General features: G+C 41.1%; 1 protein-coding gene across 1 annotated transcript in view; it reads right to left on the reverse strand.

Moving 5' to 3' along the window:
• Window positions 1-21,004: 21,004 nt before the first annotated feature.
• CEMIP2 (cell migration inducing hyaluronidase 2) overlaps window positions 21,005-23,806 on the reverse strand; it is a 55,282-nt gene continuing 52,480 nt past the window's right edge. Inside the window, exons 22-24 of the mRNA XM_054178001.1 lie at window positions 23,655-23,803; window positions 22,821-22,927; window positions 21,005-22,075 (exon numbers count right to left, since the gene is read on the reverse strand). Coding sequence (XP_054033976.1) covers window positions 21,879-22,075; window positions 22,821-22,927; window positions 23,655-23,803 — 453 coding nt within the window. The 3' untranslated portion in view covers window positions 21,005-21,878. The remainder of the gene's footprint in view (window positions 22,076-22,820; window positions 22,928-23,654; window positions 23,804-23,806) is intronic.

Here is a 23,806-nt window from a genome sequence, read left to right on the forward strand (position 1 = left end):
CATCTGGTACTCCTTGAATGAGGGGTTTAAGCCTCTTATAGATGCATCCATGGGAGGAGCATAAAGTCTGCATGACCTGTACACAAGATGTTCTCTGAACTGCTGCAGACAGTTCAGCTGAGGGAATAATTTCTGTCTGGACCTGGGCTCAAAAAAACATCAGGGCCCCAGTCTGTATCAGTCTCCTCAGAACTCAGGAAAACATGGTCCTGACCTGTGGATGAGACCCTGAACAGAAAGTCCATAATTGATTCATTTGGCTCACAGGAAAATTTTTCCTCTAACTTGTTTAATTGGTCTGCAGGATATGGGCAAATCTGGGCTTTGGTAGTCCCGTGGCTGCTGTGGGCTGCCATAACTTCCTGTCTAATCACAGGAGAGATGTGCTGTAGTATGACTGCCTCAACAGAACTAGAGTCTATGTCACTAAACCTAGGAAAGGTGCCTGCCAGCCAGAGGTTTGCAGCTTGTCCACAGCTGCTGACCATTCCTGGTTCAGGTTGGGTTTGGCAACTTGTCTCCAGGTAGACTGGCTGCTGAACTGGCGAGCCACACACAGCAGAAACAGCCTGTGAGGCTGAGTCTGGACACTCAGCTGGTGGTAAAACACATGGGGCTATGCTCAGTGGTGGAAATGCAAAATCCAGTTCACAGTCCTTTAAAGGAAAGCTTGTGTTTTGGGGCTGTGCCATGGGTGGACTTATTTCACTCCAGTAGCTGGGCTAAATGCACAAACAACTGGCATACTAAACTGACCAGTGAAATTCAAACCTGTTTCATGCGTCATGTCTGCTTCCCACAGGACGTAAGGGCTTGTCACATGATAGGCTATGTGTGGAGTGGCTGGCAGCTGAACATGCTGTGTATCTGTGATGAAGAGGTTATTAAATTTATTAATATGAAATATGAATTATGTTTTGATTATCAAATTATTAATAACCAATGAATCACTCACTTATATACATGTTCTAGTGCACGTTCATGAAATACATTCCATAAGTGGCTTAGTGTTATGATTAGAACTTTATTGAACTATCTACACACTATTTCTATATTTATATAATGAAGGGTGCAGTTCTGCCGCTTGGCCACTAGATGGCAACTCGGCAGGACGCGGGTGGTTTCTGGCTATATACAGCAGTATTATCTTTCCATGCGTCAGCGATTACTCTGCCAGACGTGGATACTTTGAACTGAGTGCTAGTGGATGGAAAGCACGTGGAAGATACTCTGTAGCTGTTTGTAGCAAGGTGGAGGTCGGGCAGACTGCTGTCACTGGACTGGTTCCTAGTCTAGTTGGATGGTGGCATTGGGTTACTGTCTCCTCTCTCTGCAGCAGTGGAGAGGGAATAATGGAACCCGGGCTTAGCTCAGAAGCAGGTTCCCTTCAGGACTCGGTCAATTCTCTCCAGACAACAGGGATCGGTCCTGGTTGGGGTTGGCCCGTGGGGTCAGCCCTGGGAGTCAGCTTGCACGGCAGGGTGTGGTGACGGTTGCCGGTAGGCGGGCTCGGAGGCATGACAGCAGACAAAGGCTACGGGGTCAGCCGACTATGGCGGTTCTCGGGGCTGGTGTCAACGGCCTCAGGGAGAGAATGAGGCTGCATTAAGCGGCGGCTTATCGTTTACTGGGCTTAAAGGAATAGCGGGACGCTCAGAGTGGTCCTGAGTTTAGTGCAGTATAGGCATGAACAGTGCTTTAGTCTTCCCTGAGGTTCACAGGGCTCAGAGCGGCACATGTGGCTGATCCTCTCCTGCTACGGCACGGCCAGGCATATGTGGACTCGGTCTCGATCCTTACTCCCCAGCAACTGGGCAGATCTTACCCTCGAGGGCTGGTTCAGTCCTCCGGTGGCACGGTGGGCTCTCCCGGTCGTTATGACTGGCTGTGGCGACGCTGGGCTTCTCGGGCTCAGCGAAGGTCCTCCCTCTGGTGATGATCCTTACAATTGCTTCTCATGATGCAGAGGGTTTCAGTATGCGTGCATGTATGACAGAAGCTAACAACAATAAGCTCAATGGCAGAGGCTATGGCCCGAGGGTTGTTCTCTCGAGCAAGCACAGAGACAAAGTGGGGGCAACTTGTTTACCAACTGGGGTGATATTTATAGATCCCTCAAGGCTGGGTTTGACCAACGGGCACTCTCATAAACAACTGGCTTCAGCCTATAGGAAGCATGAAGCTAGAATTATGCCCATACTGGTATCTGCATGAGCACTGTATGCTCTGGGTGTGTGCTGGCCTGGCTAATGCCTTGGCTTTTGTCTTCCTCCTGAAGGAGAGGGAACTTGTCCACATGCTGGAACAAGATTTGATATCTGGGCATAATATGCCTTCACCACAGTATCTTTAAAGATGTGTACCATGGCAAGGCTTGGCAGAGCTGTGCCTTGAGCTACGGACAAATCTGATGTGCCTTCAGCAATAAACTGTGCAAAATCTTGTGCCCCCATAAAAGACACCATTTTAGGGTCTGTCCCCTTAAAGTCCTGTTCACAGGATTGCAGCTCAGGTAGCTCATAAAAAGAAGGCACCAGGGACCGAGCTTTAGCAACCCAGACCACATCAGGGTTGCACAGTCTGGAGGAGTTCTTGGATAACCTGACAACAGAACCAGTGTTTGACTCTGTGATCATTCTAAGAGCTGCACTAGACTTCTTGGTTTGTAGTGCAAATAAATCATTGAGTCCCTTATGCTTTGCTTCTGAACTTTCTAGCTCTCTTCCTAAATGAAAAATCCTCTCTTCAAAAACTCTTTTTTTTCCTCTTCAGCTTTAAATTCAGCTAGCCCCTGGATAATACAGGCTCCCAAAATCACAACAGGGCTGCTAGCAGAGTTGGCTAACTTACCAGCAATGCTCTCCATTTTTTAACAATTTTGGTTTGCCCACTCCGAGACCTCCACAACTGGGCATCCTGAGACTTGCTGTGCCATCTGTTATAATTGATAAAAAAATTATATGTGAGGAATATTATAAAATATGAATGATGATTTATTAAACATAAAAAAATATTAACCCAAACTAATTAATCAGGATCGTTTGCCTGGCCAGTAGCAGGCTGTCCTGGTTTGAGGCCAGGCAGATCCTTTCTTGCCCCTGAGAGGTGCAAAAGAATGACACTCTCACAAATGGATTGCAGAAGTGACAGAAAGTTTAAATGGAAAAGCAATTAACGTTTTACAGAAAGCTACAAGCACAGTGACAAAAGAAACCCAAAGCACACAGAGTCCCCTGTAGCACACCTAAAATCTGCCCAAACACTTCCCTTCTCCCCACCTGAGGGAATACCCAAAACCCTTGGGTAGTCTCAGACTGGCCAGGTCAGAGGTTGCCCCTCCCTCTTCTCCTCCTGGCATTAGGCCTAGACAGGCCTAAGAAGCCTTGAGATACTCCCCCACCATTACCCTATAGGGAGCATCTCTCATGGGAGCAGAGAGGGATGAAAGAGGAAGAGAAAGAACTTGCAGCTGGATTTATAGGGCACAGGATATTATGGGTGTGAAATACACTATTTCCTGTGTCCACCTACTGGGCTGGACCCTTGGGACACTGGAGGTATAACTTGTGTGGCAGGAACAGGAGGCACCCATCCTAAACTGCCACACAGGTTAATTATACACTACAGGGATTAGTAACAGAGTAGGATAACAGTGTAGGAAAACCAGAAACTAGGAATTAAGAGGAACAAACAGGAAAAATACACAAACATGATAACAAACTGCAATACCAACTTGGGCTGTGAGACAGATTCCTCAGCTTTGAAAAAGAGCCAAGCACTAGGTAAAACTAAGCTTCAAAAATCTTTAGAAACATTTAGATAAGTTAGCCAAAATTACTCACAAAACCACTGGGCTGCCAATCAGCAGAACTTTTGCTGCATAAAGCACTACCTGGAGGTGTGATTTGTAATCCAAAAGGTGATGTAATCCAAAATGGCAAATCCCAAAATGGAGGAAATGTGAGAGAGCGAGCTGCTATGACAAAGATCTTAGTAGCTTGAACTTGTTGCCACTGGAACAAAGAGCTATCTGCCCTGAAGACAGGAACACAGAAATGCAGTCCATAATCCACTAATGACAGGCGCAGACTTTTCAAATCATTCCCTGTAAATTCCCTTTTTGAACATGGAATGGCTCAGTGGCAGATTACCTATTCAAATTGAGCCAGTCATTTCAAAATACTGTACAGAGCACAAACTGCACACGCATTCTCAGACAGGCAGTTGAATGCATCAGGGGCTCTGTGAAACACATGAGGCACAGGGCTCAGCTCTCACTTCTCCCAGGCAGACTTAAAGGCATCTGCCTATTGTTGGCTCCTCCACCTCACCCTGGACCCTGTAACAAGGGAGGGGAAGAGAGAGTGAAGGCAAAACAGGTTTGACTCATTAGTGCCTCTTCCAACACAGTCTCCTCACCCTCTCCTGTACTCCATAGGAACTTGTCACTCCTTCAACTGCCAATGGCCATGGCAGAAGTGTGCCACAAAACCAGATGAGGGAATGCGTTATGGGTATCTGCTTGAATGGGGGACTCCTTCCCTGGCAGTGCCTGGTCACTGCATTGGCCTGAGGAAAGCAAGCCCCAGCACTAATCCCTCTGAACAGATTAATTTCCCTTAGCAGCCGCTTGTGACACTGACCACTCCTGCAGCTAGTGGAGCCACCCTGGCATCCTTTTGTATATAGAACCATAGAATCAATAAGGTTGGAAAAGACCTCAAAGGTCATCAAGTCCAACCTGTCACCCAAGACCTCATGACCACTAAACCATGGCACCAAGTGCCATGTCCAATCCCCTCTTGAACAAATATATTTTCCTTGTCTCCAGCATCTGCTCCACACCACAGTGGCTCATTCACTTCTGCCCTCTCTCAGACCACCTCTCTCAGACACAAATCTGTGAAATGTTATTACACCAATCTCACCTTTTTTTCTTCTGTCTGCTGAAGCCTGACACAGCACACCTAATTCTATCATGGGTGCAGTTTGCAATCTAAACTATGACCAAAATTCTGTTTACACTGGAAGACTGGAGTTTTAACTCATTTTTGTTGCAATGGATTTGTTATAAATTATTAGAACTCAACTGAAAAATGTGTGTTTGGGTTTTTCTGTTGGTGGGGTTTTTTTGTTTGTGTTGTTGGTTTGGAGTGTTTTGTTGTTTTTTTAAAAAATCCATGGATATAAATGACAACTTGGCTACACAAATTCCATCTTCACATAAAGCAAAGGGTTTATGGCAGTCTTGCCATGTTTTTGGTTTTGTGGTTTGGTGGGGTTTTTTTTGTCATGACTGTAGCATGGTGTGTCTCTTTTCCTCTTGCTCCTTACCATAATGTTAAATAATTTAACATTTTATTTGGAAATTAAGCATCTGTATTTTTCCACCCCTTGCTTTTTATGGAGGCCTGGGAATGGCAAGTAAAAGCCAGTGTAGTGGGTACATATCATCATATATTTCACAAGAGAAAAAGTTAAAAGACAACAGTTATAAGATGAAGTGGCAACTATATTGAAAGTGTTCAGTGTACAGAGGGGACACTGCCTTCTTAGGAACTAACGCTAGTTACAGTCTTAGAACTAGACACAATAGAGAGGCCTTTGAACATGAGTGGAATTGTATTATTTGGAATTGCAAACCAATGCTGAGGTCACCATGGTTTTGAAGTTGCACCCAACCCCTCAACCAAACTAGCTGTAGTTTGGTGCCAGGCTGTGGAAGAAATGAAGTCTTGAGCCAAAGCCATGTCAAGAACTCTAAGAAACCCACAAAGAATCAGAGCAGTACAGTAAGCACTGATGAATGTGTGCTCAGATCACTGATCCTGTGATTAACACATGGAAAGCAGTGTGTTTTTCCAAGTCTTTTACTGAGGAACAAAGAAAGCTGTGGTTACAAGGGGTCTCATTCATACCTTCCCATTGTATGCAATTTGGCTAAAAGCCAGTCACTTTTTCATAGTAGAAGCCTAAGTCACTCTTCTTTGTGCTCTCCCTGGTGGGCGGTGTGGATGCACAATGGCAATCACCTCTTGAGTGAGACATCCCTCAAGATTGCTCCTGGGGGCTATGCAACCTTCTCCTAACAATGAATCATTGGATGAGCCCTGCTCAAGTACTCCCTGAATTGCAATTAGACTGCACACCAGGAAACTCTCCCCTTGAGCAGGGATGTCTCTCAAGGTTTGAGGTCTTTGTTACGGTGTGCTCCAAACACCCCTTCCCCCATCTCCATCAGCAGAGGTTTGAATGGGGTAAGACAAAAGCATGAAATTGCCTTTCAAAGTACGAAATCGCCTTCCCTTTCACCTGGGGACAGGTAAACGGTTCCCTCTCTCATGCCTGGGCGGAGGTTTCTTCCCTGTGGTTTGGAAACTGTGATTAAGTGGGGTGCTTCACAGGCATTATACATTGGCCTTGGACACATTGTCTTGAAACACCTTAAACAGAGTGGCCAGGAAGTGATTTGGGTTCCTGCTCCTGCTCTCACCTTCACCTTGCTCGCTCCACTTGGACCTGGCTTCTCCCCAGACCTGTCTACCACAGAGTGACCCTGCCTGCCATGAAGTGACCCTGCCTGCCATGAAGCTGCGGCTTTCTAGCACTGGTCAGACAGCGCTGCTGCTCATGAGTTTTCCCTCATAGCAGCTGTGTCTACAGACTCTTTGATCCTGTCAGGTTCCTTTTCCTTTGGATTGTGCAGTGTTATCCACAAATTGGAATACAAAACCTGAAGTTTCTGGAGCCTCCCACCAGAGAGAGAGCTAGGGACTGTCACCAAATTCCTCCTCCACCCCTGTGAGTAAAAATGGCTTTCCCTAAGGTTCCTGGCTTGCCTCTGATTATAACTGGGGTGAAGAGATTTTGTGGCTTAGCCTTTTCCATTTTCTGAATTCTCTAAATTGTACTGACGTTGCCCATAAGCATCCTGGTGGAATTCACAACTTAATAATTTAATAAGTTTTATACATAATTTTAGGGTGGGGTTTTTGGGAAAAATAAAGATAACTAGATTTTTGTAATCCCCACCTCCTTAATTCAGCCCCTATCAAATCAATCTCTTAGCTGAGACTACACAATCCTTCCTTGTCCAAGGTGGAGAGACTCCTTATTCACAACACATCCTTAGCAAGTAACTGACAGCATGCTGCATTAATACTTATGAAACCCATGTGTCTAACTCCATTAGACATAAACAATTAACCAAGTCTTGGATTAGGTCTGGATACAGCCACATCTCAGATCCTCTCTAAGACAGAGTTTAGAAAGCAAGAGGATCCATTCTGAACTTCATGACTTTCCTCTTTGTATCTATTCCATTAAGCCCTTAATCTCTTCCATTACCCACTGACCAGGTCTGAGACTAAATTTGAACCTAGCTGAAACTAAGTTTCATCAAGACTTTAGAAGAAAAGGGGGTCTACTCCAAACCTTGTGATTCAATAGGAAAGACTCTCTTACCCTTTTACAACTGATCTCTGTGTAAATTATTTGAAATGGATTTTAACTGTTTTTTCCCTTGTATCTTTCTTCCATTTGGTAAGTAATAGAGTAAACCTTGCCACTGAACTTTGTTAAGCCTCACTTTTGCAAATTCACGTTATAATCACTTTTATTAATATTTTCCATGATGATTCTTTAAGTGATCTAAGTCACTCATTCATGACACTACCCTGGCTAGAGTGACCACAAAGGTTTTTGCTGGGGGTCAGTGGGGGCTGTACCAGCTTAATCGAGCTACACAGTGAAATCTGTCAGTGTTCTGAAGGCAGCAAGGGTGGTAACATGTCAAATGAAAAACAGAGGTACAAAACAAGACATTGTTCTCACATTGTCACAGAGCATTTCTGTTACCTTCAGCTGTCATGTTTGCCCAAAATCAAAGACATAGAAGAGGTCAGAGAAATTGAACTGTTGCAGTTTTTCCTGTGGGTGCAGTGGGTGGAATAGGAACAATAATTAGCTAGAGGTCGTTGTTGTGTGGCATATGGCTTTTATGTGCAGGTAGATCTGTTACTTAACACATTGTGAAGAAATAGTTGTCTGACAGCTCCTGGTAAGACAGGCTGTCAACAAGGTGGTGGGCAATTTTGTTACAAACTTCTGGCTACAAACAATGTGTAACTATTGCACTTGTCAGGTATGTTGCATGCCCATGGAGCTAGAAAGAACTCCTTAGAACATTTGACTACAGCATGACATGACTGTATCGTGTTGCCCATTTTGTGCTGTCTGTTTTCAGCATTGGCATTAGATATCTTTAAACCACGAGGAACCAGGTTCCCAGAGGAATTTTGATACAAACACTGTATAAATGGATCACAACTATCACCAGCTGATCTACAATATGAGGTGGGTCATAGGTCACAGAAAACAATAGATGTCTAGCATCATGACATCCCTTAGTACTCATTATTATAATCCTGTAGTCTAAGAACAAGTGACTAGTGCTCATATTTCTGCTTTGCAAAAACTGCTTGTTTAATTCCAGAGAGAAGAAAAGAAGAGGGTAATTCTTAGAAAACTGTTTTTCCTCAGATACAAGCTACCTACCATCTCTACGACTACCTGAAGGGGGGTTGTAGTGAGGCAGAGGTTGGTCTCTTCTCCCAGGCAACCAGTACCAGAACAAGACGACACAGTCTCGGGCTGTGTCAGGGGAGGTTTAGGCTGGAGGTTAGGAGGAAGTTTTACACAGAGAGAGTGATTGCCCATTGGAATGGGCTGCCCGAGGAGGAGGAGGTGGTGGGGTCACCGTCACTGGGGGTGTTCAGGGCAAGGCTTGACAGGATGCTTGGTTCCATGGTTTAGTTGATTAGGTGGTGTTGGATGATAGGTTGGACACGATGATCTTGAAGGTCTCTTCCAACCTGGTTTATTCTATTCTATTCTATTCTATTCTATTCTATTCTATTCTATTCTATTCTATTCTATTCTATTCTATTCTATTCTATTCTATTCTATTCTATTCTATTCTATTCTATTCTATTCTATTCTAAAACCAAATGGCGGTATCTTAAATAAGCTTTCCTATCTGGAGAGCTCAAAATAATCCTTGTACTTTCTGTCAAGTAATGTATGATCTGTGGGGAATAATAATATCACCTTTGGATAAAATAGTAGCTAAAAGTTTTGGATATAATCTATTCAATGCAGAAATTTTTAAAAATAGAGTAACTAGCCTACACTAATGTCTTTATCCTGGTCTCATCTTTTCATTGTTACTATCTACAGTTATACACATACAAGCCTGAAGAAATGAATGATTTATCATTTATGGAATACGAATACCATCAGTTATCTAAACTGCCTCACATGAAAATCTCTCTCTATTACTACCCTTTAACTGGCATGTTCTGTGTAGCAGCATGGGCTAGGCTCCCAGAGGAAGGTAGAGATTTAATTGCTGCAGAGGTGGATTTGGAGCTTTTGCCTTTTGTGTGTGGCAACACACTGTGTTTCAGTGACTTGTATGCATCACTGAGGATTATGTGACCCTAGAGTAAAAAACTTCCAAGTCATTATTAGCTACTTTTGCCCCGTGGAAAAATGAGGAGATTTTTTGGTAAAAAGTAAATATTAATTCTGTTATGTGTGTGTTTGGTTTTATATTTGTTTTCTTACTTGCTTCCTGTCTTTTAGCCACAATGATGAGGCAGTGATTGAAATGGAAAAATAAGTCAATCCTGTGCATATAACCCTGTGACTGAAGTACTGACACTGAGGAAAAAGCATATATTTTTTTCCAGGCTCTCAGTGGACTGTTAACAGATTGAGTTCTAAGCAAAGTCACAGTGCCCTCTGCTGAAATATAAAACCCCATGTGGAAAAAAAAAAATCCCATAGTGGGATAAGAATAACAAAATTCCTATTCAACACATTAGTGACAAAAATAGTTTTGAAATTATGTTTGGGACCTTGGGCTTTCCCTTTACAGTAAGGTAATTTGGAACCATTTTGATTCTAACTTTGTTACTCCCTGTGTGATATAAACTGTGCAGCAACTCTCAAGATAAAAGCCTTGGAAAGCATTGCTGGTATTACTAATGCAGACATAAATGCTAGTGGAAATTTCATTCCCTGACACAGACAGATGAAAAGAATACTAAACTAGTAGCAGCCTCTCAAACTAGGCAGTAAAAAGTCTAAAACCTTGATTTTTACCAATGTTCTCTCTCTCCCCCTCTGTCTCTCTCTCTCTCTCTGTATATATACATACATAACAGGTACTTTTGCTGAGTGCCTTTTTTCTTGATGGGTGTGGGAAATCATGATGACTAAGAATATGAGAGTGAAGAACATCTAATGGATGTTTAAGGCTGAGCTAAGGTCAACTATTACCCTTAGATACTTGATGACTGCAGAAAAACTGAGAAGAAAACCCTGGAACAGGCAAGGAGGAAAGAACTTAGATGACAGAGGTGGAAATGGCAGTTTCTGATATGATGTGCCAGGAAGGGCATTGGGGCTGAGCCCCTGCAGAGTATTTAAAGAAGGGTGGGTTGAAAATTCCCCCCAATATTAAATTGCCAGACCAGCCCAGATGGAAGCAAATGAAGCTGTATTTATACACAAAACTACAATCTACAAGGAAATGCAATTAATATATACAAAAAAAATACAGTATTTACCACATTTACAGGTATTTACAATATATAAACAGCACAAGAACCCCCCTGGCCATAAAACATGGGAGCTAATAGCTTCTCACTCCCTGTCCCACCCTCCTTACCCCCCTGGACACAAAGGGACAAAAGAAAAGAGAAGAGTTATTTTGTTAGGATAGGTAGCCAAACAAAGCCAAGGTCAAGCAGAAGCAGGTTAGTGTCTCTCTGAGTGAGGAAGCCAAAAGAGAAAGATTGTTTACCAAACTAATTTTTATGGTAGATGTCTCTCCAATGGGATTGTGTACAACTTATAATTTTTTCCTTTTTACAGCCAAAAGTGATTTATTTACTTTCTACCGCTTTCTATTCAAGATCTGTGGAAAAATTTAAAGGTACAGCCTAAAACTACCACAGGACTGGATTAGGAATAAACAACTATGTAGGGCCTGCTACAGCATTTTTGTATCAGGTTGATATTGCAGTTATCAGGTGGCAACACAAATATACCAATGCAGTTGCTGTCCTCTGCCTGTATCTGTACCTTTCAATCTGATTGAAGTGATCTCTGTTGCCATGCAGACTCATTAGAGTCCACATAGAATAATTTTGGTTGGGAAAAACCTTTAAGATCACTGAGTCCAACCGTTGTCTCACTCTAGCAAATCTGGTGTTAAATCACATCCCTCAGCACCACATCTATTGAACACCTCCAAGGATGTTGATTTGATTACCTCTCTGAGGAGCCTATTCTAGTTGATAACCCTTTCAGTGAAAAAGTTTTTCTGAATGTCCAATCTAAACCTCCCCTGGTACAACTTGAGGCCATTTCCCTTCATTATATCACTTGTTACTAGTAAGAGCACCATGTACCCTCCTGCAATCTCCTTTCAGGTACTTGGGGAGAGCAGTAACGTCTTCCCTCAGCCTCCTCCTCTTCAAGACTAAACAACCCCAGTTCTCTCAGTTGCTCCTAGGAAACTTTGCTCTCTAGACCCTTCACCAGCTTTGTTGCCCTTCTCTGGAAATGCTCCAGCACCTCATGGTGGAAGCACAGATTTACAAGAAAGAAATCCATTTAAGGAAACCAGACTCCTATCTCTCAACCAAATTAAGTTTCTCCTAGTCGTAAATGCATTGTTGCCTTATTTGATTCAAGAGGCAACAGCTTCTGAGGTTTTGTTGATGTGTTTTCAACTACAATGCAAAATGTTAAGAGACATACAGCAGAGCTATCTGAGAATATCTTTGCTGGTTGATGAAACTACAACCCTTAGTCATGCTAAGAAACAGCCTCAGACTTAACAGCCTACTCACAGGTTTTTGGTTGAAGATGGATGGTTGGAGATTTTCAATGGGGAACATCTGGAATTTAATGCTTAAGATGAAGTGGGAGCTAAGAGGCAAGAAAAAGCTCTTTGGAAATATATGTTGTCTTTTTAATCCTTCCTTTATTTTCCCAGTGCTCCCACCCAAGATATTATTTCAACTTTTCTCACAACTCAATACTTCACATTTCTTTATTCAAAGCTTGGCAGATATCTCTGATTAAGTTCACTCAGAGGTTATTCTAATTCCCTCCATCATGATTTCAATTTAGAGGCTCCTATTAACCCATTAATTAAAGTGACACTCTTTTGTGTTACAGCAGCTTCACCTTAATCAGCCAATATGATGGCAAGCCTTTCTTTGTTGCTTTGCCTGGCAAGAAGATCTTATTAAGAGGATGCTGTATCTGCTGGACAGATGCCAAGCAGCAGAGCAATATGAGATCCTTGCCATTTGGCACAGCCTTTTCTGAGTCCAAGCATGGTGTAGATCCAAACACCCCAGCAAGTAACTGATTTTCCAAGACTGGCACCTATCAGCTCACCATTACAGTCTTTTGACATACCCTGTAAGTAGTTAATGCTCAAAAAAAGGCTCATGAAAAGTTGTGCTTCAATAAGCCTCACTCCAAAGTGTTTCACTTCAGAAATACTTGGCTACAGATTCTCTTTTATTTCTGGGCTGCTCAGGGCCTTTCTTTCTTTCACTGGCTGCTGATGGCTCTGGCCAGGCATGTGTGACACCTCTGTTTCTGTAGGAGATTGTGTCTGTTTTCTTTGACTGCAAGACCACAGTACGTGCAGGAGAGTTTCTTCTGCAGTGTTTGCAAAACCAGGAGGGGTGACTTCTATTTTTTCACATTGTAGTGCTTCTTGTTTCATAAGCATTAACTAACTGAAGGTACAAAAATGTAACTTCCTCCAGTCAAAGCACTCTACAGCCTCAGGCTAATCTTTCTTTAACAATTGCCTTCATAACAGAACTTCCTTTTTTTATGTCAATATCTCAGGGAAATATGAGAGCAAATATATTCAGCTGCCTGTTATTTGTTTTTTTCCATACCTAGTACCTTTTGAGCTATGTATCTGTTAGGATGATACCATGTATTACTACTCTCTATCTGAAGCAGAGGTGACAGCTGCACTGAAAGCCAGAGTAATTGCTTCTTTGCAGCTCTGCAATAAATTATGCTGTGGCATAACAGGAAGGAAATCAGTAGCTGCTGTACTTGTTTTGTTTGCTCTGCCCCTGTCTTGGCCTAATACACTCTGTTCCCCACCCTCTTTATGGAAGCCCTGTTTCCTGAATGGGAACCTATTCCTGTTTTTGACATACTTCATCTGAAAAAGAAAAATCATGCCAGCATTTATAGGGATTTCTTTCCTAAACATGTCCTCTTCCATGATGAATCAGCTCTCTGGATATTCTGAGATCTCTTCCAACTTTTCTCTGGGACAGGCTCTGCAAAGCCAGTGAAAAAAAAGACTTTCTGAAAAAGTTTTGGCTACTTGACTGGAGCTATTTATAGATATCCTGCCTTGCATTTAAAAACCAGTGCTGAAGATTTGAGTACCCCATTCAAAATGCATCACATACATACATGTGAACTGCATTTTCCTAGTACCAGTATGACTGGCTACTCATCTGCCATAAAAAGAGGTGTAATTTTATGCATGCAACTTATCTGTCTCATATGAAAAATAAGCAATACTACAGCAAATGTATCAGTGCTAGAGAAGGTGCAGACGCATCTTCAAGAGTCTGTGAATACACACAAACCCCACACTCCTTCCTACCCACTGTTGGGAAACGAGTTTTGTTGTTTGTTTGGGTTGTTTTTCATCAAAAATCTCACTGACAGCTCGTTTGTAGTTGGCTTAATTGTATAAGAAGGAGCTTTACAGATCCAACATAAGAACATGGTTTGCAAGAAATTGAAGCAAGTGTTAACACGCTACAAAAAGAAAAGCAGAAGTAAATGCTCCCTTCAGTATAAATTGGCTAATTACTCCTCCAACAGTTCTCATGAACACAAATACGTATTTACACAGAATCACAGAAAACATCCACTTGGAAGAGACTCAAAGATCATCCAGTCCAATTCTTGACACAGCACTGAAGGGTCAACACTAAAACATGTCCCTAGGTGCCAGGTCCACACACACTGCTTAAACATACAGGGATGCTGACTCCACCACCACCTAGGGCAGACCATTCCAATGGTTCATAATTCTCTCTGTGAAGAAGTATTTCCTAATGCCCAGCCTGAACCTCCCCTGGCACAGCTTGAAACAGTTTCTCTAGTCCTGTTGCTTGACATCAAAAAGAAGAGCCTGCCTCTTCCTTGCTCCAACCTCCCTTCAGGTAGTTGTTTAGGGCAACAAGGTCTCCCCTCAGCCTCTTCTTCTCCATACTGAAGAAACCCAGCTTTGCTCAGACACTCCTCATAGGCCATTCAGACATGTTTCTATGACCTTAAGCTCATATAGCTGATTATTCACAAGTTAAACATTTATGAGATTATAACTTTAAACTTACAAAGATGTCAAGGGTAATTACTGTCAAGATCAAGGATTTGACAGCAGCTATATTGTTGTCTCTGCCTAATGAGAAATGTCATCCCACTTTGTACTTCTATGTTGCAGGTATATTCTAGTAAACAGTGTGTCTTTGTTCCACTTCATTATTTTGCATATTTCTGCCTTAGTGTTTACAATCAAGACACAGAGAATTTGAGTCCTTTAAGTGCTCTGTCAGAATTTGGTTAACTATAGATGTGGGTTCACATATTGGTGTTAGTGTATGCATGTGACAGAGACAACATGATTTTGACTCAACCTTAGAACGTTCTGTGCTCTTAACAAAGCATTTGCTTTCCTATTACCCTCTGAGTTGAGACTTTGTGTTCTGGTGCACTCCAGCAACAACCCTGCTTAACAATTTCAGTAAAGATTCCTGGCAATTTGCAATGTCATGTATCCATTCATAGATCCGAACACTGGTCTTTCTTAGGCAAAGAGGGGAACTGTTTGCATACAAAAATATTTTTGTACTCTTAGATCTACTTTGGGAAATATATCAACATAGTTGTTTACACACTCATAGATTAAATATATAAATTTGCAAACTGCAGTTCACATAAGACCTTCGTTTACTACTTGTACAATCAGTAACTGCTAGGCCTGTGCTTATTAGTATGAACTTTATTAGTTTAATTTTAGAAAATGACTTGTATGTCATGCTTAACAATGCTGTTATGGAATTTGTCTACAACTGCTTGGGGACAAATGGGTGGTGGAGTGGGGGTGGGGGCAGGAGGAGAGAATAGTGCATAGTGACTTCAGTGTGAAAATAATGAAACTGAAGTAAAGAAAAAACATAGCCAGTTGTTTCTATAAAGACTAGATAGCAACATTTCTAAGCTTCGTATTTTCATTCGTACTAATTCCATACTCTGGAGCATAAAGTGTGAAACATTCAACATGACAGCTGTGGAAGAATTCAAACTCACTCTGTCAGATTACAATGATCCTGTTTAATACTCATCAAGCAACACTGCACACAAAAATAGGCAGTGAAGATCATTGTTTCTAGTTGAGTTCTGTGCCATTCATTCCTTCAGTTTGATACAGGCAGTGTCCCCTCACCTGATGCTTATTTGCAAGAGACATTCCATGAATCTATTTGACCTTGAACATGTTGCTACAATGTAAGTCATGGGAGAAAGAACTTAAGGGAAGAAATATCTTTTGGCTAATGGCTCTATTAGAAGAGACAGATTAGACTTTGAAATCCAAGTCCGGCTGACTATAGGGTAGGAAAAAAAGGAGGGGTCTAGCCCACTCCCCAGGATGCTTTCCAAATAGAGTTAACGAGCAAGAAGGACTCAGAAAAACTCGTGGGCACCAAAACATTTGGAATATAAGGAATAGAAAATTCTAGAAAAACAAGATACTTAAGCAGAGCAGCATCCCTATCTTTATGGACTGAGAGGGAAGTGGTTAGGAAAACCTTGTCCATACAAAGCAAAGAGGAGTGTGTGTGGCCTACATGGAAAAGAGGCCACATTTTTTTCTTGAATCTTACTGTTTTCTTCCATGTGAAGCTATTAAAGCCTGACATGAGCCATCTTCTACCAAGCAGAAGGAATCCATGAAAATTGTGCATGCTGCTATGATTCATGTCAGTATGTTTACTTTTCTCTTCTAATACTTTGCTTTTTATAAAGGGCAGAAAAATCTGTTATCAATAAAATATTAAAAAGAAAAATATAACCCAGAACATGCTGTAATATGAAAATTTATATTACACTATTAAAAAGTAAAAGAGTGTCATATGTAGTACTGAGTGATGCTCATCATACAGTCATTTCTCAGAAAATGAAATAAGACTACATATAACTCTGGCGTTGAAACATGTGCCAGTCATTTGCATCAGAGATGGAAGAAAACTATGAGATCACAGTTCACACCCTGCAGATGGAGTAAACCATCTTCTGCTGAAGAACCTCACAGATATTAAAAAGATGACACATCATCATCTGAGGTCCATCCCTAAAAGCTACCAATTCCACAAAACACACCCTGAACTGATCCCAGTGTATCTGTTAAAGATTGCACTGGAAATGCTGCATAGGCAGGAGATGTATTTTTAACCATTCGTGGAAGTTCTAGTAAAGCATTATTACTTATAAACTTGCATGCATACACACAAAAAATAGTACTGAAATATCACATAATCACAGAGTGGTAGGGGTTGGGAAGGACCTCTGGAGATCATCTAGTCCAGCCCCCCTTCTAACACAGGTATGACCAGATCAGGTTGTACAGGAGCATGCCCAGGTGTGTTCCAAATGTGTTCAGAGAAGGAGACTCCACAACCTAATGGGCAGCTTGTTCCAGTGCTCTGTCACACTCAAAGTTTTTCCTTAAGTTCAAGTGAAACCTCTTGTGTTGTTTCTACCTATTGCCTCTTACCTCCACCCTTTAGATGCTTATATACGTTTAGAAGATCCTCTCAGTCTTCTCTTTTCCAGGGGTCCCAGAACTGGACATAATCCTCTAGCTATGGCATTACCAGGCCAGAGCAGATAGGGAGGAGAACCTCCCTTGACCTGCTGGACACACACCTCTTGATGTACCCCAGAATACTGGCAGCCTTCTTCGCCACAAGGGCATATTCCTGGCTCATGGTGAACTTTGTGTCCACCAGCACTCCCAGGTCCTGATTTCCAGCAGGTCAACCCCTAACTGATGCATGGGGCTGATGTACTGATGCATGGGGCTATTCCTCTCCAAGTACAGGATGCTAACACTTACCTTGTTGAAATTCGTTAGCTTTCTTCTCTGCCCAACTTGCTGGCTTGTCCAGGTTGGGCTGAATGGCAGCACAGCCTAATGGTGCACCAGCTTCCTCCCAGCTTCGTATTATCAACAAACCTGCTGAGAGAGTGAACCTGATGTTCCTGCATCTGGGTCATTGATGAATACTTGAACAAGACTGGATCCAGTACTGACCCCTGTGGAACACCACTAGCCAGAGTCTCTAAACAGACTCTGCACAATAGATCACAACCCTCTGTGCTCTGTCATTCAGCCAGTTCTCAATCCACTTTACTGTCCACTCATTTAACCCAAGCATCCTGAGCTTACCTATGAAGATGTTACGGGAGATAAGTGTCTAAAGTCTTGCTGAAGTCAAGGTAGACAGCATCCACTGCTCTTCCCTCACCTACCCAGATGCGTACACCATCACAGAAGGCTATCAGATTGGTCAATCCATGCTCACAGTTCCTTATAATCTTTTCCTCCACATGCTTATGGATGACCTCCATGTATGAGCTGTTCCGTCATGTTATCAGGGATGGAGGGGAGGCTGGTTGGCCTGTAGGTTCCTAGGTCCTTCTTGGCCTTTTTTAAGACTGGAGTGACATTTGCTTTCCCCAAGTCTTCATGTTCTCTATGACCTTTTAAAAATGATGGGGAATGGCTTAGCAATAACCTTAGTCAGCTCCTTCCTCACTCATGGATGCCTGCCATTGGGGCTCATGGGTTTGTGTTCAGCTTGTGTAGGTGATCTCTAGCCTCCAGGCCCTTCTTGACTAAGGGACACTTTATGTTCTTTTTAGGATGTATTGTATATAAAACCAGGTCATTTCATGTTGTATGAACATTTCCTCAGTTACAAATAAGAATATTCTGCTGTCACTCCTTTCAGCTTGGACAAAGATGAAACAAAGAATTTGTATCCAAATCAACTTTGTGTTTATAAAAAAGTTGACCTTTAAAGTTTATGCACACTGATTATTTCAAAATTTCTGTGATCTGACCAAGTCCATTTCTTACTAGTACACCAAATGCAATGCCCACAAATCTTTGAAGAAAAGCACAAGTTATACTGGAAAAACAATTCAGCAGGAGTTAATGGAAGGAACAAAGAATTGGCAGCAGAAGACACACTAAAAAAGGCTAGGCTGATCTCAGGAGATCCCCAAATTGTTCCTACTGTATGCAAGCATTATTTATTTTTTAGTTTCATCACCAAAAAAAAAAAAAAAAGGGGAGAGGTGGATTTCTATGACTTGCCAGCAGCATCACTTTTTTATGAAAGTCACAGTTGTTAACACAATTTAATATGCAAAATTGCAACACTCCCAGTGCATATAAAGATTGCAAATTCTTTCAAGCCAAAGATGGTCTAATGCACTTCAATACTGAGTATGACTTTAGAATTTTAACTAGCATAAGATCCAGTTAAAAAATAAAGACATTAGGAAAGAGAAGCTCTGTGAATGCCAAGAAAGGATAGAACCTTCCTTCTCACAAGTGCTAGAACAAGCATAACCAAAAGAGGTGGAAAAGTAACTCTTGGAAAAGCTCACACAGAAACAATTCTGAAGTTGAGAAGTTACTGCTTTTCTTTCCAATTCAAAGATGTTAGGATAACACCAGGATCATCTTAAACATATACAGCCATTGAAGACCCTTTTGACCTTCATTCACCACTGCACCATATAATACAGCTGTCACCAAAATGGGTAGACTATGCTTTCCAGTCAGAGCCAGGTGACTGTCCCAAGATATACATCCTACCCAACGTTGAAATGTTGATGACAAACAGTAAATCACAGGCCTTAGCCTGAACAGGAAAATTTGTTTTCATGTCCTGGATCAGAAGTCATCTGGGACCTCAGCTGTCACAGAAGTCACAAAATAAGTAGAATTAAGTCTTTTTCCTATAGCATGTTTCTGCCCTTATCCTTGCTCTTTATGGATGGGTCTCCAGCCCCTCATATAATGGATTTCCAGTGTTGTCTTGGACTAAACAGTGTGTCTTATTGATAGAACAGTTAATCCAATCCCTGCGCTAAGTAGTTTATTCTTTTGTTGTTTCTTTGTTGTTTTTAAAACACTCTAACAATTACAAAATAAACCATAAAAACCTATGGAGAAAGAACATGAGCCTTATGTGCCTTAAAAAAATTTCAAATGCATTAATTAGGTTTTAAAACCTGCATTTCTTTCACCAGAACACCACCATTCAAGCAAGGAATGGAAATCAATCTATTTACATGCAAAGCCTATCCATGAAGATGCAATTACAATGACTTTTGGAGTGGGATTGGGAGACAGATGCCACATTTTTTAAGAGCTGAGTTTCAGGAATGAGGTGAAAAGTGCATGGCTTGGCTCTGGCAGGCTGAAGCAGATTATGTGGCCTAGGTACATTGGCAATTTTAACTGCGTACAACCACAGGGGCATTCAGGCTGGCACGTAACCCCTGAGGTGGCCCAGGACACTGTGTGTCTCAAAGCAGGGTCAACTCCTCTACAAATGAAGATACAAGAACAGAAGAGACCCAAGATTTTATTGCCTTATCAGATGCAAGAATTTATTTATGCTATTTATCAAGTCTTTAAATTGACACAAAAGGCAAAACTTCAACTTCAGGTCCAATTGTCCATCAGTAAGTCCTACATCAGATTACCATTTGCACTTATAAGTACAATTTTTACAAGATGGCTTAGAACAGCAAAAAAAAATCTCATAAATAATGGCCAACTTCACAAGCCTGAAGGTCCCTCCCTTCTTGGTATTTCTCTATTGAGATGACCCACAGAGTAGTAGAAGTTTTCAAACCATTTTAATCCCCAAACATTATGACTACTACACTCAGAGCATTCAAATCACATTGCTCTTCATTAGTAACACCAAACATTACAGCTAGTCTGAAAGATATACCACAATCTCCCCCTAACAAAAGACCCTTTTTTTTTAAAAAAAAAAAACATTATACAAAAAACTGTGCATCAAAACACCTGCAAAACACACAATCATTCATTTGGCTTGGTTTTACAATAAAAATAACATCAGTCACCTGTTAACTTTATCTCTTGTGTGCTCTCCTCTCTCATTCAGGAAACTACACTAGACCAGACAGTTTAACTGTAGCTCTGAGGTAGCGTGTTTTAACTGAGCAGAGTAACAGGTGTGCTACTGTGTCTCCTCTTCTTTAAAGCACAAAAGAAAAATCCCCAGTTTTTCAACCTCTTTGGAAAAGACAGGCATATAGGTTAACTTCCAACACCACTCCAGTCTGAGTTCAAATAACAAAGCATCTCTGAATGGTAGATACATTACACCAGGTAGAAGGAATGCAAACACATACAAGAAAAAAACAACTATGTCAGTTTTGTTAGAACTCTGGTTACATTTTAGCACTATGGCACCTATTGTTCCCTATTATGAAATGCATCTTTATAGCCTCTGAAATTTAATTTCAAAGACCAGGATCCTGAAAAAGAGCAGCCATGCCTCAGTTCTTTAAAATTATTTTCACACTATCTGCATACAGGGTCAAGTAACTGCAACAAAACAAAGAGAACTGAAATTGACCTAATATGAAAAGTCAATAGTAATCAGCAATGTGACTATATTAGAAGAAGTTAACAGCAAAAGATAACATGCCTGGATGAACTGAGAGCCCTTTCCATTCACTGAAGGCTTGGGATAGCTTTAAAAAACCCCTCAACCTCCCCCCCACAGAAAAACGGTGTGTGGGGGAAACCATTCCAAGAGCAGACAAGTAATTTCATAAGAAATTGAAAACAACAATATCTCAGCTTTTCCATTCTGGATAAAAGCTTTAAAAGAAAAAGTTTGACATCAAGCTGGATCCAAAACTGCAGCCTTAACACCCAGACTGCTTACTGAAGTAATTCTTATAGATACTTGTATAGTTAGGGGTGAAAAGTAAACAGTGATCCCAAAGAACAGTAGTTATTTTCTGCTTTATATTCCAGGCTGGTACAAACAGTTGTGTTGACAGTATACAATTCTCACCCAGTCCTGGGCTTGATCTCTGAATTTCTCTCCATTTTTCATACAGCCAAACAAAAATTTTACTACAGTTAAAGCCCCACGAGTGAGCTACATGCGATGAAGAAATTAGGTTTTAACATCTTGGAAAGCATTTTGAGAATGTAGCTCTGCTGGCTGCTAAAGAAACCCTCAGGAAAGCACCTAATCAGATGAGGAAAATTGACTAAGTTAAAATGACCGATTCAAGTTGTTTATGGAGACTTTAATGTTAATCTTTCAAGTAATCCAAGATGCATTCCAACATCTGTTATAAAAAACTTAAGGCTTTTATGAACATCCTTTTACATACAAAAGGAGTATTAAACAGAAGGAACTTGTTTACAGTAAATACAAACATCTGAAAAAAATCTCTGAAACCTGTTTATACAAATAGTAATAAATTCTTCACTATTTTGTACAACTAGAAGGTGCACAAATTGGCATTCAAGCAGTCAATGCTGGCAAACATCTGTCAGACAATAACATGATTTACTTGGATAACAATAGAGTTTAAAATGCCATAAATTAAAAAATAAGTTAGTTCACAGTTTTTTTCCTCAGCTTTTATGTACATCTTAGTCTTTAATGGGATCGCATAGCCTTCTTCAGAAGCTCGAGGTCTTTCCGTTGGCTTTTGATTGCTCTGGCACAGCCATATTCTTCCAGCTGTAAAGGAATATACTTTTCTATCTGAATGAGCCCATGCTCAGCAGGACCAGTAAACAACTTAATCCAGGATGGCTTAAAGTTTCCTCTGAAGCCCAGAAAGGCCATGCTTCCTGTGACAAAAATAGTTCAGTGTTACCAAATGAGCCAAACCCATCCAAGCACAATACAGGACCGGTTGGAAAGGGAATGATATGCTTCTCTGAAGTTTTTCCCCCCAGATTATTCAGGACATGAATGCACTCTCTGCATCATGCGCACCTTACAAAGAAATACTCATTTGTGACTTCCTTTTTCAATATTTAGTATTAAATCCTCTGAAATGTGAATTTCAAAACACATCTATCAGGACAGTTACAAAAAACATTTTCTCAGATGGCACTTATGACAAGGCCATGAACAGATGAGAGGCACTCTATGTCACCTATAAAGTGATTATCCCTCAAAATACCAAGATTTTGTTACAAGAGGAAATACTACCCTGGCACAGGAGATAGCTTAAAAATAAATTTGCTGGGTGAGGCCCAAAATACAGGCTTTAAAAAAAAACCAAAACCCAAAAAACAACCCCAAACCTGGGATGACTCTTCTATAACTCACAGGCATAAGAACTGCTAGTCACTTCTCTGCTTGCAACAAGCTTCACACAACACCCTTTGGGGCAATGGGGTGTTCTGCCCCATCTGCCCACTCCCAGGTCTCAGCAAGGGCTGAAACACAGCAACCCACACCAGTGCAAACTGGCAACTATCCTCCACCAGCTGCATCCTTTTCACACACCCTGTGAGAAACCCACCATGCCAACACAAACACACAGACCAAGGCGGTGTCAAAGAAATGTACAAAACTTGCACCAACCGTTGCTCTGAAGATAAGGAGGTTTGGTTGTCCCCAGGGACATTAAGGCTTCAGGTAAGTTATTAGGAAATACTACATCACCTCTTGTGCTCAGCAGAACAATAGACCTGCAGCAGAAATGGTGCAGAGACGGCAGCTGTTATAAATACAAACTTTCTTAATATTCTGATGCATGCTTTTACAGCTAGCTGGCCTCATAGTCTCTTTGCTTAAGAGTATCCATGCCATGTCATAATGTGGAAACAGTCAACCCTCTCTGAAAGCAGTAACTAGAAAAGCACTCACCCAGATTTATCCAATTACTTTTAACTTCAAAATCACTGGAGAGTGTTATTTAAATATGGTTACATATTTCTTAAGAAAAAAAAGCTTAAATCTTGATCCAAAATTAGAATATTAGAATGCTGATTTATCTGACAGAAATGTTTTAACTTTTTTAAAACAATCTTCTCCCTAGATGGGGAGAGAACAGTATATTTTGTCACAGTTCTTCTTGATGTCCTTATGGGATTTACTAAACAAAAAATTATTCTTGTTTTAAGCAACAAAGTATTATTATATGACACTTAGTGAAAAAAAAAAACAAAAATCCTTTTGAGCTGAAAGTCAGGTCTAACACTGGAAAATTAAGTGTTCAAATTTTGAGTTGCTTTGTTTTCTCAAATAAGGCTAAATTATCTGTTAAAACGATCCTGTGTTTCTATTTTCCCCTCAATTTAGATATATTTTGCTCACTTTCAGTGCACCTTGACAGACATTCTCATTCAAATTCTCATTAGAGAACAGAGATAGAGCTCACAGGACATACTGGAAATAAACAGTCACTACACATACCTTTGTGGAATACCAGATTTTAAATATTCATCTACAAGCTTACTGGCTCCTCCAGAAAATAGTTTGTTTCCTGACACTGTGCCAATGCAGGCATCAACTACAACAATAAGTATACCATTATCATTGAAGGAAAATCTAGTGTCATTGACCTG

This window comes from Dryobates pubescens, chromosome Z (genome assembly GCF_014839835.1).
Source record: "Dryobates pubescens isolate bDryPub1 chromosome Z, bDryPub1.pri, whole genome shotgun sequence".
NCBI lineage: Eukaryota > Metazoa > Chordata > Aves > Piciformes > Picidae > Dryobates > Dryobates pubescens.